This window comes from Oncorhynchus keta, chromosome 29 (genome assembly GCF_023373465.1).
Source record: "Oncorhynchus keta strain PuntledgeMale-10-30-2019 chromosome 29, Oket_V2, whole genome shotgun sequence".
Lineage (NCBI taxonomy): Eukaryota > Metazoa > Chordata > Actinopteri > Salmoniformes > Salmonidae > Oncorhynchus > Oncorhynchus keta.
The window spans coordinates 47,404,967-47,417,441 of NC_068449.1; the positions used below are offsets into that span (position 1 = coordinate 47,404,967).

The 12,475-nt window shown below is 41.8% G+C and overlaps 3 protein-coding genes across 8 annotated transcripts in view; 1 reads left to right on the forward strand and 2 right to left on the reverse strand.

Moving 5' to 3' along the window:
- The window catches only part of LOC118361903 (gastrula zinc finger protein 5-1-like), a 388,384-nt gene that overhangs the window by 328,789 nt on the left and 47,120 nt on the right, over positions 1-12,475 (forward strand). The gene's annotated exons all lie outside the window — the stretch shown is intronic.
- LOC118361889 (zinc finger protein 235-like) overlaps positions 1-12,475 on the reverse strand; it is a 274,869-nt gene that overhangs the window by 72,399 nt on the left and 189,995 nt on the right. The window lies entirely within an intron of this gene.
- The window catches only part of LOC118361991 (zinc finger protein 696-like), a 37,661-nt gene continuing 25,585 nt past the window's right edge, over positions 400-12,475 (reverse strand). Inside the window, exons 1-3 of one of the 2 annotated variants that reach the window (XM_052485336.1) lie at positions 6,387-8,321; positions 5,842-5,972; positions 400-5,632 (exon numbers count right to left, since the gene is read on the reverse strand). In XM_052485336.1, coding sequence (XP_052341296.1) covers positions 4,370-5,632; positions 5,842-5,972; positions 6,387-6,654 — 1,662 coding nt within the window. In that variant the 5' untranslated portion in view covers positions 6,655-8,321 and the 3' untranslated portion in view covers positions 400-4,369. Of the gene's footprint in view, positions 5,633-5,841; positions 5,973-6,386; positions 8,322-12,475 lie in introns of those variants that run through there. The other variant, XM_052485337.1, reaches the window with a different exon arrangement.

A 12,475-nucleotide genomic window follows, 5' to 3' on the forward strand; every position in this document is an offset into this window, starting at 1 on the left:
AAGTGATCGTGTCAGGTGAAAATTCTATCAAACGTTTTACCATCGCAACATTTGATGTACTGTCACATTCACTGTGGTTGTCTGAAGCGTGCTATAGAGTTCATAGCGGGCGATACCTCATCGCAATTATCACCCTTCATTTGCAACAATTTCAATGAGTCTTCCCTTTGCGGTATCTCAAACAGTCTTGAATATCAGCTGATATAAAAACTTTTAGTAGTTGATTTTACTCCTGGCTCAGAGTTTGTCTGAGCAGTGTCTTAACATCATCCTAAAACCTACTCTGAGCTGGGAGTTTTTTTTCTCAGGATTCCTAGGACCTTTTCTGATATGCTTTGTGGACACGAGCCTTGATGTGATGTATACTAAAGAGTCTCAATTAGTCTTAGAATGAAAAGTCTCATTTTGTGTTTATTAAACATAAACCAATGTTAAATACACCATATGAAAACCACACATACCTCAACAAAAAAATCATCATGAACTTGATAAACTGCATACATTTTCTCATTAAAAGTGTATTGGGATAAAAAATAAGTAATGAAATAGGCATTTTGTGAACATCATATAGCCTGTCGTCAAACTCATTTTGCCACACAGGCCGCATTCAGTCTTCCCAGAGGTCGGGGGGCTACTCTTAAAAGGGAATAACAGCACATTTAGAAAATGTGTCTTAACCTTAAACCTTTCTGACTCATTGTTGGACTGTCAAAGTGTACACCTTTCTCATTCAGGGAGCGAGAGGTAGAGCAAGAGTTACGTTACCAGGTTAAGGTAACTTAAGATAGAGCTTTGTAGAATAAAAGCAAATCTACGATAATAATAAACGTTATCAGCAAACATACCAAATTCAGGAAGCCCAAACGATTGAGAAATGCCATAACTTTTATGTGATAAATTTGGGCTGTGGGTTGCAATTTTACATTTTCTGAGAAGGGACAACTCAAACACACCGGTAGTATTCAAAATAGCCTACATCAGACTTTAGCACATCACCCAACACAACACGCCTTTTACTATATTGTTAGAAGCATCATCAGACCTCTGTAGTAGCCTATTCAATTTCTTTCAATGCATTTTTCGGGAAACAAAGCAGAAAATGCTGCGCTCTAAATATTACATCGTAGCCACACAAATACAGTGCATTCTGAACTTATTCAGACCCCTTGACTTTTTCCACATTTTGTTAAGTTACAGCCTTATTCTAAAATTAATGAAATATTTTTGAACATTTATAAAAAATGTAAAACTTATCACATTTACATAAATATGCAGACCCTTTACTCAGTACATTGTTTAAGCACCTTTGGCAGCGATTGCAGCCATTTGGGGAGTTTCTCCCATTCTTCTCTGCAGATCCTCTCAAGCACTGTCAGGTTGGATGGGGAGCTTTGCTGCACAGCTATTTTCAGGTCTCTCCAGAGATGTTTGATTGGGTTCAAGTCCGGGCTCTGTCTGGGCCGCCGCTCAAGGACATTCAGAGACTTGACCCGAAGCCACTCATGCGTTGTCTTGGCTGTGTGCTTAGGGTTGTTGTCCTGTTGGGAGGTGAACCTTCGCCCCAGTCTGAGGTCCTGAGCACTCTGGAGCAGGTTTTCATCAAGGATCTCTCTGTACTTTGCTCCGTTCATCTTTGCCTCGATACTGACTAGTCTCCCAGTCTCCGCTGCTAAAAACCATCCGCACAGCATGATTCTGCCACCACCATGCTTCACCGTAGAGATGGTGCCAAGTTTCCTCCAGGTGTGACGCTTGGCATTCAGGCCAAAGAGTTCAATCTTGGTTTCATCAGACCAGAGAATCTTTTTTCTCATTGTCCGAGAGTCTTTAAGTGTCTTTTGGCAAACTCAAAGCAGGCTTTTACTGAGGAGTGGCTTCTGTCTGGCCACTCTACCATAAAGGCTTGATTGGTGGAGTGCTGCAGAGATGGTTGTCCTTCTGGAAGGTTCTCCCATCTCCACAGAGGAACTCTAGAGCTCTGTCAGAGTGACCATCGGGTTATGGTCACCTTCCTGACCAAGGCCCTTCTCCCTCGATTGCTCAGTTTGGCCGGGCGTCCAGCTCTAGGAAAAGTCTTGGTGGTTCCAAACTCCTTCCATTTAAGAATTATGGAGGCCGCTGTGTTCTTGGGACCTTCAATGCTGCAGAAATGTTTCGGTACCCTTCCCCAGATCTGTGCCTCGACACAATGTCTCTGGGCTCTACGGACAATTCCTTCGACCTCATGGCTTGGTTTTTGATCTGACATGCACTGTCAACTGTGGGATCTGATATAGACAGTTGTGTGCCTATCCTAATCATGTCCAATCAATTGAATTTACCACAGGTGCACTCCAATCCTGTTGTAGAAACATCTCAAGGATGATCAATGGAAACAGGATGCACCTGAGCTCAATTTTGAGTCTCATAGCAAAGGGTGTGAATACTTATGTATATATATATATTTTTTAATACATTTTCAAAATGTAATTAGCTGTGTTTGCTTTGTCATTATGGGGTTGTGTGTATTTTGCAGAAGAGTGTTTTTTACTTAATCCATTTTAGAATAAGGCTGAAGTAACAAAATGTGGAAAAAGTCAAGGGGTCTGAAGACTTTCCAAAGGCACTGTACATTAGAATATAATTGTTGATCTAATCAGAAACACTGTGCTCACAACCTTTATCTCCTAACTGATGTCGTTGGTGTATTTTGTTGGAATATATTGTGCATTATAAACTGGGTGGTTCGAGCCCTGAATGCTGATTTGGCTGACAGCTGTGGTATATTAGACCGTATACCATGTGTATGACAAAACATTTATTTTTACTGCTCGAATTACATTGGTAACCAGTTTATAATAGCAATAAGGCACCTCTGGGATTTGTGGTATATGGCCAATATACCACACCTCAAGTCTTATTGCATAAATAGTCTAAGGTTTTTACCAAGCACAAGCCCATTCAGACAAGGGTCCTGTGCGCGAAACAACACATAACGAGCTTGACAAATGTATACAGAAGAAAAGTTTCATCCACATTTTAGATAAGAAAATATCTGCTTACCTTTGTAATCCCAACCATCCATCCAAATAAAAATAATTCCATGTGTTCGCCTTTTGTCTTTATATACTTTCACATAGCCTATTTCATGATATGGGGTAATCCAATGAGCAACACTGCAGCTGTTGATTGCAGTGATCATCATTCATCAAGTATGCTATATACTGTACACTGAGTGTACAACACATTAAGAAAACCTTCCTAACATTGAGTTGCACCCCCACCTTTTGCCCTCAGAACAGCCTCAATTCGTCAGAGCATGGACTCAACAAGGTGTCGAAAGTGTTCCACAGGGATGCTGGCCCATGTTGACTCCAATGCTTCCCACAGTTGTGTGGCGGACCATTATTGATGCGCACGAGAAACTGTTGAGTGTGAAAATCCTAGCAGTGTGGCAGTTCTTGACCCAAACTGCTGCTAATAGCACCTACTACCAAACCCCATTCAAAGGCATCTACATTGTTTGTATTGCCCATTCACCCTCTGAATGGCACACACACAATCCATGTCTCAATTGTCTCAAGGCTTAAATATCATTCTCCTCCCCTTCATCGACATTGATTGAAGTGTATTTAACAAGTAACATCAATAAGGGATCATAGCTTTCATCTGGTCAGTCTATGTCATGGAAAGAGCAGGTGTCTCCAATGTTTTGTAAACTCAGTGTATAATCAATACATGACTTTCAAGGAGTAGGTGATTTGATGCACGGCTATTAGAATGCTTTTCCATTGCATAAAATTAGCCTGCATTACCACATTATCTTTCTCGCTTGAGGAAGGCAATTTGGCCCTGGCTTACAAACAAAATCCCCTGCATCCTTTTGTAAATGATTGTCATTAGTCTACCGATTTTGTAAATGTAGGCTTATAATACATGTAATAATAACACATTTGATCTACCCCAATGAAAAATTGGACAGTGAGCATTAATCACATTTCAATAACATGCATGAATCAGTAGCTATGGTGATGTAGCTCTGGCTCTAGCTCTCTCTCCCTTTCACAGACAGTCAAACAATGAGTCAGGACTTTTTTTTTTCATTTTCAATTTTTCACTTTTAAAAATAAATAAATTGATGCTCAAAAACTGTCTAGATTTCATTTCGATGCCTGTTAGCAAGCGGGACATGCGTGAGGAGACCATCAATTTAGCTCCATTATCATTCCTACACAGTCCCCATTTGGTTTTAGTGATTTCAAATGCCCCCCCAAATGTTTGATATTTTTTATTCAAACCACCCACGCATTGAATGGGCTCTCTGAGAACCTCTTCCTGCAGTGCGTACAGGCGAATGGCCTCTCTCCCGTGTGGACCTTCAGGTGCATCTTCAGCTGGTGCTGGTGGGAGAACCTCTTCTCGACCTGGGGACAGCTGTATGCTTCTCCCCTGTGTGGACCCTCTGGTGCCTCTTCAGGCTGGATGAGTGGGAGAAACTAGCACGGCACAGGTGACAGCCGAACGGTTTCTCCCCTGTGTGGACCCTCTGGTGCCTCTTCAGGTCACCAGCCTGGGCGAAGCGCATGTGACACTGGGTACAGCTGAAAGGTTTTACCCCTGTGTGGACCCTATGGTGCCTCTTCAGGTCACCAGCCTGGGCGAAGCGCATGTGACACTGGGTACAGCTGAAGGGTTTCACCCCTGTGTGGACCCTCTGGTGGATCTCCACCTTCTGCGGGCAGCTGAAGCCTTTGTTACAGAACATACAGAAGAATCGTTTCTCTTTACTACTGCCAGATGTGGCTCCCCCTTCCTGAACCTGGCCTCCAGCCCTGTCGTTTGAGTTCAATACCTGATCGAAACGGACATGGCCATGTGAATCAGAAGGCCCCAATGACATGGACGCTGGGTCGCGATCTCTGAGCGTGTGTAAAGGGGAGTTGGTTGTTACATTTGGATTTGTCTCTAAGTTTTCGCTGTAATCTAAAAAATCTCTGCCCTGTGATTGTCTGTCTCCTAGGTGACTATCTGCATTCCATGTGGGAGGAGCGTCGGCCTCCACTTTCACAGTCCCATCATCTACCACTTTAACCTCCCCTTTCTTATCAAGGCACCCTTCAGAGTATACACTACTACTGTACCGGTTCCAGTCCCCTCTAGACAGAGTAGTCTGTGCCTCTAAACCCAAGGGCATGTTGCCAGGGTCCATCTCTGTAGTGTAAGAACAAGACGGATCATTGCCAGTCTCTAACGCGTCACCGGAGTCCCGATGGGAATGAACCATCCTTGGGCTTCGATTACCGTAAAGTAAATACTCTGAGCCGGTAGCAGCAGTACAGCCCAGTCTCCCCGGCCCCAGTCCCTCTGCGTCTGACCTGTGGTCAGATGATCCGTCTTGTAAAAGCCTTTGTGTTACAGTTGAAGTATCTGTGTCTGACTTGAGTACGGCGTTCAGCGTTCCACTGACCTCCGTGATGCTGCATCGTGTCCTGGGCTGGGTCGCAGCAGCGGTGGATAGGTCTTCCGTGGCTACAGGGGACGCCACTCCAGACGTTACACCAGTAGGGGTGCTTCTGCTGTGTCGTGGGTCCTCTTCTTCAGTCCTCTCTTGTTTCACCAGAGACAATCCTCCTGGACCTGCAGCTTCTGCAGACTGGCACAAGAAAAGAGGTTATTACTGGAGTAGAATGAATAGAAATTAGTAGAATTGGATAACATCGTCGTAGTGAAGTCGCAACAAGCTCCAATATGGCAAACAAATTAGGATTTACATGTAAGCAAGTGAATAGCCTTTCTGAAATAAACAGGCCAGATTTTATTTACAAAGTGACTAGTTTTTTTATGCAACACTATTACACAAACCTCTATCACGATAACGCGCTGGGTTGAGGTTCCACTTCCCTCATCAATAGTGAATGGTTGGTCATCTCTCCATGTATTGTGTCCCGCTGGTTTCACGAAGCTCCTGTGGCCTCCAGTGAGATGTCCTTCACCTGAGAGAGTGATTGGGAGAAAAGAGGTGGTGAGGTTAGCTACTGTCAATGCTCAACGCTATATTGTTCACCAATACAATTTTGCCACTGTCTAGAATTGGCAAGGATGTAAGCTAACCCTTCCCATAAGTTCTTGATATAATATTTATATATTGCTTGATTATGTTCCATGTGTCACATTGTTTTAATTGAGTAAATAATAGGAAATGCAGTAAATAAAAAATGTGGTTATAAATTATGATATTGTGTCTTTGTGCAAACTAAGTAATCAGGGGAATAAGTTTAGCAAGGTATCAAAAACCGACCAAGACCCAATTCAGGTTAACCATAATGTGGTTAAACATCTAAAGTCACACATGCGCAGAGGCGAACAGGACCACATGTCACGCACCCTCGGCCTTCTGCAAAATGTACCTCTTGCGATTCCTTTGTATCGGTCGAGGATCTTGACACTACTGGGACGACTGGCAAGGACGCGCTCTGCGCGCTCCCGTGCCACCTTCAGTTCGAATAGCTGTAGCTTCCTCCGCAATCCCCTGTTTTCTTTCTGGCTTTGAGACATTTCCAAACGAAACACTTCATAGTCGTCGTCTACGAGTTTACAGATCTCTGCCACGGCTGCATTCGCTAGTACCTCCATGATGGAGGCTATTTGAGTGTGGAAAACCATACAGTTAGCCATTGTTAGCTAGCTTTACCTAGATAACATCGATTAACAAAGTCCAGTCTCCAACGCAAATTAAACGCTACCTGGGGTAAGTATGTGATGCTGTTATGAGTAATTGTTTTGGTTAAGTATGTCAATAAACGTCTAAATAACAACAATTAAAAACGCTAAAGTGGTTCTTGGTCAATGTTCACTTCCGTTTACACTGAAGAGAACGGATCTTATTGGTGTGCGTCATAGCTCAAAAGGTGTGGCTAAATGAAAACGGGTATTATATTTAAAGATATGCGCGCTGTAATTTGTATTACGTTATTGCTTATTACATTACACATTCAGGGCTCTAATTTGCATTATAAACTGGGTAGTTCAAGCCCTGAATGCCGATTAACTGAAAGCCGTGATATACCACGGATATCATTTATTTTTACTGCTCTAATTACGTTGGTAACCGTTTATAATAGCAATAAGGCACCTCGGGGTGTGTGGCATATGGCCAATACACCACAGCTAAGGGCTGTATCCAGGCACTCCGCGTTGCGTTGTGCATAAGAACAGCCGTTAGCCGTGGTTTATTGGCCATATACCGCACTGTATTGCTTAAATATGGTCTGAATGCAGCAAGGGTACGTTCCCTTGCAAAGCCCCTTCTTTCTTCCCATTGAAAAGCCCCTTCTTTCTTCCCATTGACACCTCGACGTCTTTGCCCATATTTTCTTCTCATTCTCATTGGCGCTACAGGAGAAAAATTCCGCATTCACAAAGATACACACTGGAGGCAGGGTTTAACGTGACCACGCCCCTGATTAGAGTTCAGCTGTAGGGTACCCCATTACTCCTATGATAAATTGCTTACTTTACTCATATCCTGTATTATTTTTACAATCATTTCATTAACAATAAACATTTTGGATATGCTTGGTTGGTCATTTTTAACATACTTATGTCCTTTTAATCAACAAACTATACTGAAAAAAATATATAAACGCAACATGCAACAATTTCAATGATTTTGATGTAACAGTTCACCAGTTCGAATGACATTGTAGACAAATTAACATTGGATTCTCTGGCAACGGCTCTGGTGGACATTCCTGCAGCCATCATGAATTGCACACTCCCTCAACTTGAGACATCTGTGGCATTGTGTTGTGACAAAGCTGCACATTTTAGTGGCCTTTTATTGTCCCCTGCACAAGGTGCACTTGTGTAATGATCATGCTGTTTAATCAGCTTGTTGATATGTCACATCTGTCAGGTGGATGGATCATCTTGACAAAGGCTAAAATGCTCACTAACAGGGATGTAAACACATTTCTGCACAAAATGTGAGAGAAATAAGCTTTGTGTTCATATGGAACATTTCTGGGATCATTTATTTCAGCTCATGAAACATGGGACCGACACTTTACATGTTGTGTTTATATTTTTGTTCAGTGTACATCATACCTAAAAAACACTTTCATTCCAAATGTAAATATGTTAGCTTAATTAGGTCACTCCGTGAGGCAGCCCGGTTCCTAATCGAATGCAATCAACCTTCAGCCGATTCAAAACATTCATGCACGTGCGCCCGGGTGAGATTAATCTAACCGTGTCATTTTTTGCTCTTGTTGGGGAAAGTTATCATAATATAACCTGTAATTGAATGGTCTACTCTAATGTCTGTGTATTGTTGAAAATAAAAAAATCACGTGTTCTGAAACACCAAAAGTTTTTTTCTGTTGTCCTTATTTTTGGGGTTTGTAAACAGACTAAGTATGAGAATTGCCAGCTACTGGATGCATTTTATATATAGTTGATTTTCCGTGAACAAATGTTACATTATATTATTTGTTACCATCAGCTCCTGTAATCTTTACTCCAACCATAATAACACTGAATATGACCCTGTGTTATACTTAATCAAGTTGTATTAGTCATATGCAGTGGCAACCAGTCATTCAGGGCAGAGCCACACCTGTTTTGAGCACCACACTTTTAGGTAAAAAATATATATATGTATGTTATTTTGGTATTAACATGTGTCATATCAGTTTGCAAACAAAATCTAATTGAGTTCATTAAAGCCTCATACTAACATGGTCTCTTTTTTGCTTTCTTGAGTAAGGCAGCTCCAAAATGAAGGTATTTCAGCCTAGCTCAGAGCTTTCTGTGGTGGAGTTAGCCAACAGAAAATACAGAGCACTGCACCTGATTGGCTCAGTTTTCTGTCACTCATGAGAGTACGTCATCCCCAATTCTAAGGTTAGAGCTCTAAAAATGTTGCCCCTTCAGTTCTGCCATAGAGTTATATTAGAAGTGTCCATCCAAGAATGCTCAAGGTCATTGACCACAGCTATAACATGATTTGATATCATTCTATCTACAGCAGATTTGATTGGACTGATCATCTTACTTTCAAAGTCTTAGCCAGCAGTCATCATCAGTTGTCATCAAGTCGACAATCTACTGGCAAATCCTTTTTATTCCTTGTCATATGAAGATAAATAATGAAGAGAAATTGTACATAAAGATTACATTGTACATAGATTACACAAGTTGGAAATTGCAAATTCAACAATGAGTCGTTTGGAAGGAATCAGTGGCTAACGGCAAGCATTGCAAAGAAACCAGTAACGTCAGCCTGCTATTCAATGGAGTGGCTGTTCCCCCCCCCCACCCCTTGAGTTCCCACCATAAATCCAGAGAATGCCAGACTTTGATGACAAAGTTTGTTGTAGGTCCTAACAGTTTGAGGGCACAGTTTGTCACCGTTCTAGTGCAATTAATGTATTGTTTAGTGTTGTGTAGTGGCTTTGCTGACATGCATTCCACTTTTTTTTTTGACCCACCAAGATTTACATGTTAAAATCGCCACTGGTCATATGTACGGGATACACATGGTAGGCCTACTGTATACACTCAGCCAGGTCACCCATGATACAAGTCAGTACTCAACGTCCATCCATGCTTGAGAACGTTGGGAGATGACATGGAAACCGGCCACGAGGGGCTACAGGTGAGTTCTGTTACCTTCAAGTCGGTTTTGATTTTGCTAGGGCGTTGTGGACGGGGATGGTGGGTGGGTGTAAGCATCTGTCTCTGAACCTTAAAAATTTGGAGTTAATGCCTGAACTTAACACTAACTTTAAAAATGCGGAGTTAAGGCATTAACCTTCAATACTTAAAAATGTGACTTTTGATAAACATGGATGAGCGTCTTCTGATGTGAGAGCTGGTAGATACATCATCCAAAGAAATGCTAACTTAACACAAAAACAATTGACAATTGCTGCTAGATACTGGATGCATTTATATATCATTAATTTTCTGTGAACATGCAGTACATTACATTGTTACCCATCAGGTCCTGTAATATTTACTCCAACCAGAAGAGCACTGGTTGAAGGGGGGAAGAGAGATTGAATATGACCCTGTGTTGTTATTATTATTATTATTACAGTTTTATTAATCGGATATTCGGGATACACATGGTGTACATCGTCCAACAAAATGCTTACTTAATCATCACAATACAAATGCTTACTTAATCATCACAATACTTAAAAAATATATATTTCCAGTGTGTTACTGGCAGGAGAACTTTCAATCACAATGATAATAACTAACAATCAATAGCTTGACCAATCCCCAAGGTTTGTAAGACCATGCGTTTAATAATAATTAGGCAAAGACTCAGTTTATGCAAAAGGTTCGCACAGTTTATTCACGAGAACGCTCTGAAATCAAAAATGCAAACACAGTCTTTATAACACACACACAAACAAGTTCAAATCTTAAGCTACGCCTTGCTCAGACAGTCAGTGTTTTTCCACTAAACAGATACATTGTTTCTTTAATCTGCAACGTTTCATAATCTTCTGCAAGCCTAACAGTTTCTCCTCTCCACGGGTGGAGACAGAATGTCCTGTAAGGAACAAAGTAGTACAACTTGTCTGTCGATAGCTCCTCTTATCATTTGTTTCCCACTTGCACCCTGCTTACATACTAAAAAGGAGCAAACGGTCCTTGTTCTAATTCTGACTAAAACTACACACACCATCAGATTATAGACTTATGATTCTTATACATTTCATACAATTATAGGGTTTCAGGGTGGAATATTTTAATCATTACCTTTAAGCATATAATTCCCTTATCAGTTACCCAATTACCACAGCTGTAATAATAATCAATACAGATATCATGTTGATTGACTATGACGTATGTCATTTAGATATTGCTTCCGGGTCATTCCGTGTCATTTCTGCAAGCCATGACACCCACCATCTGAGTGTTCTGAAATAGTTTCTGTATTTAGAAACAGATAAGATAGGCATTCTGGAATCATTATTTTGTTGAAATATAATGTGATCTCTGAGAAATTCAGCTACTTGATTGCACCCAACTCATTGTTAGAAAAAAGTTTTGTCCAAATCGGATGTTAGGTACTATATTTGTTGAATATTAAATGAATCCTGTACATTAAAATGGCCAATTGGGTTGAAATCAATTAGCTTAATTTCTCAGAGATTAAATTATATTAACAAAATAATCTTGCAGGAATGCTAGTTTTAGTATTTCTAAGAACAGAAACGAGATCCTGCAAGATGAGTATTGTATCGGCTCAGTCTGCCCATCCTGGACCTGCTGCAGTGAGGCGTGTTATTGGAAGAGCAGGAAAAAAATGTCACCATTTGTCAACAGATGGGACAGTTAATAGTACCACGCCAAGTCCCACGCCTCCAATACGCAATTATACAGGAACCATAAAGGAGATGGCAGAAGCTGCTACCGAACAGCACGCACATGCTCCTGGTTCTCTGGGGGGATCTTTTGTTGATCGTCTCTGCAGAGCAGTGTTAGAAGTCCAATCAAAAAAGCGACTCGGAACTACCACAATGAGGACTGGGTTGCTGACCCCTTCTATGAGTGAATCTTCATCCTGTAGTAAGTAGTCCACATCCCCACACTGGTTTTCATCCATTACACCCCCTCATATCCTGCACTACTTATTTAATTGGATTTATGGTAGTGTGAGAGAGAGATTGTCAATCAAATAACCCTTCCACAGTCATGCAAAATGGGCTGCAGAATCCCGGATGGGGGTTGTACAGCATTACATGGGCTTGCACCTACCTATCTCTCTGATTTGGTCTTGCCATACATACCTACACGTACGCTACGGTCACAAGACGCAGGCCTCCTAATTGTCCCTAGAATTTCTAAGCAAACAGCTGGAGGCAGGGCTTTCTCCTATAGAGCTCCATTTTTATGGAATGGTCTGCCTACCCATGTGAGAGACGCAAACTCGGTCTCAACCTTTAAGTCTTTACTGAAGACTCATCTCTTCAGTGGGTCATATGATTGAGTCTAGTCTGGAGGGTGGTAGTCTCTTGAAGGCTGAAGCGCAGGATGACCTGCTCTGTTGATCATGGATACTGTGGTGTTTGCATCATAGGAATAGGAAGGTCTATCTCTATCAGCCCCAGGCCTTGCTTCATCCCTGCACTGAGACTATGAAGAGAAGGGTCTGGGCTGCAGACTGGATCTCTGACTAGAGCCTCTGTCTCTCTGATGACCACCAGGACTGAGGTTGTTCAGTCCACCTGTCCACTGGTTGTGTTCTGTGTGGTGGAGTCTGTCCCTCGCGCTTCGGTCCGATTTGGTGCCAGGGTTTGTGACCAGCCGCTTCAGAGGTCCAGTCTCTCCCACCAGCAACATCAGATATCAGTAGGTCTTCATGGGCTGCAGACTGTAAAATACATATTGAACAGAAAAGCATACTGGTTTATATAAAACTCTGCTGTACACACAGAAACATGACATTATAAAATGTTAACAACAAGCAAGCCCA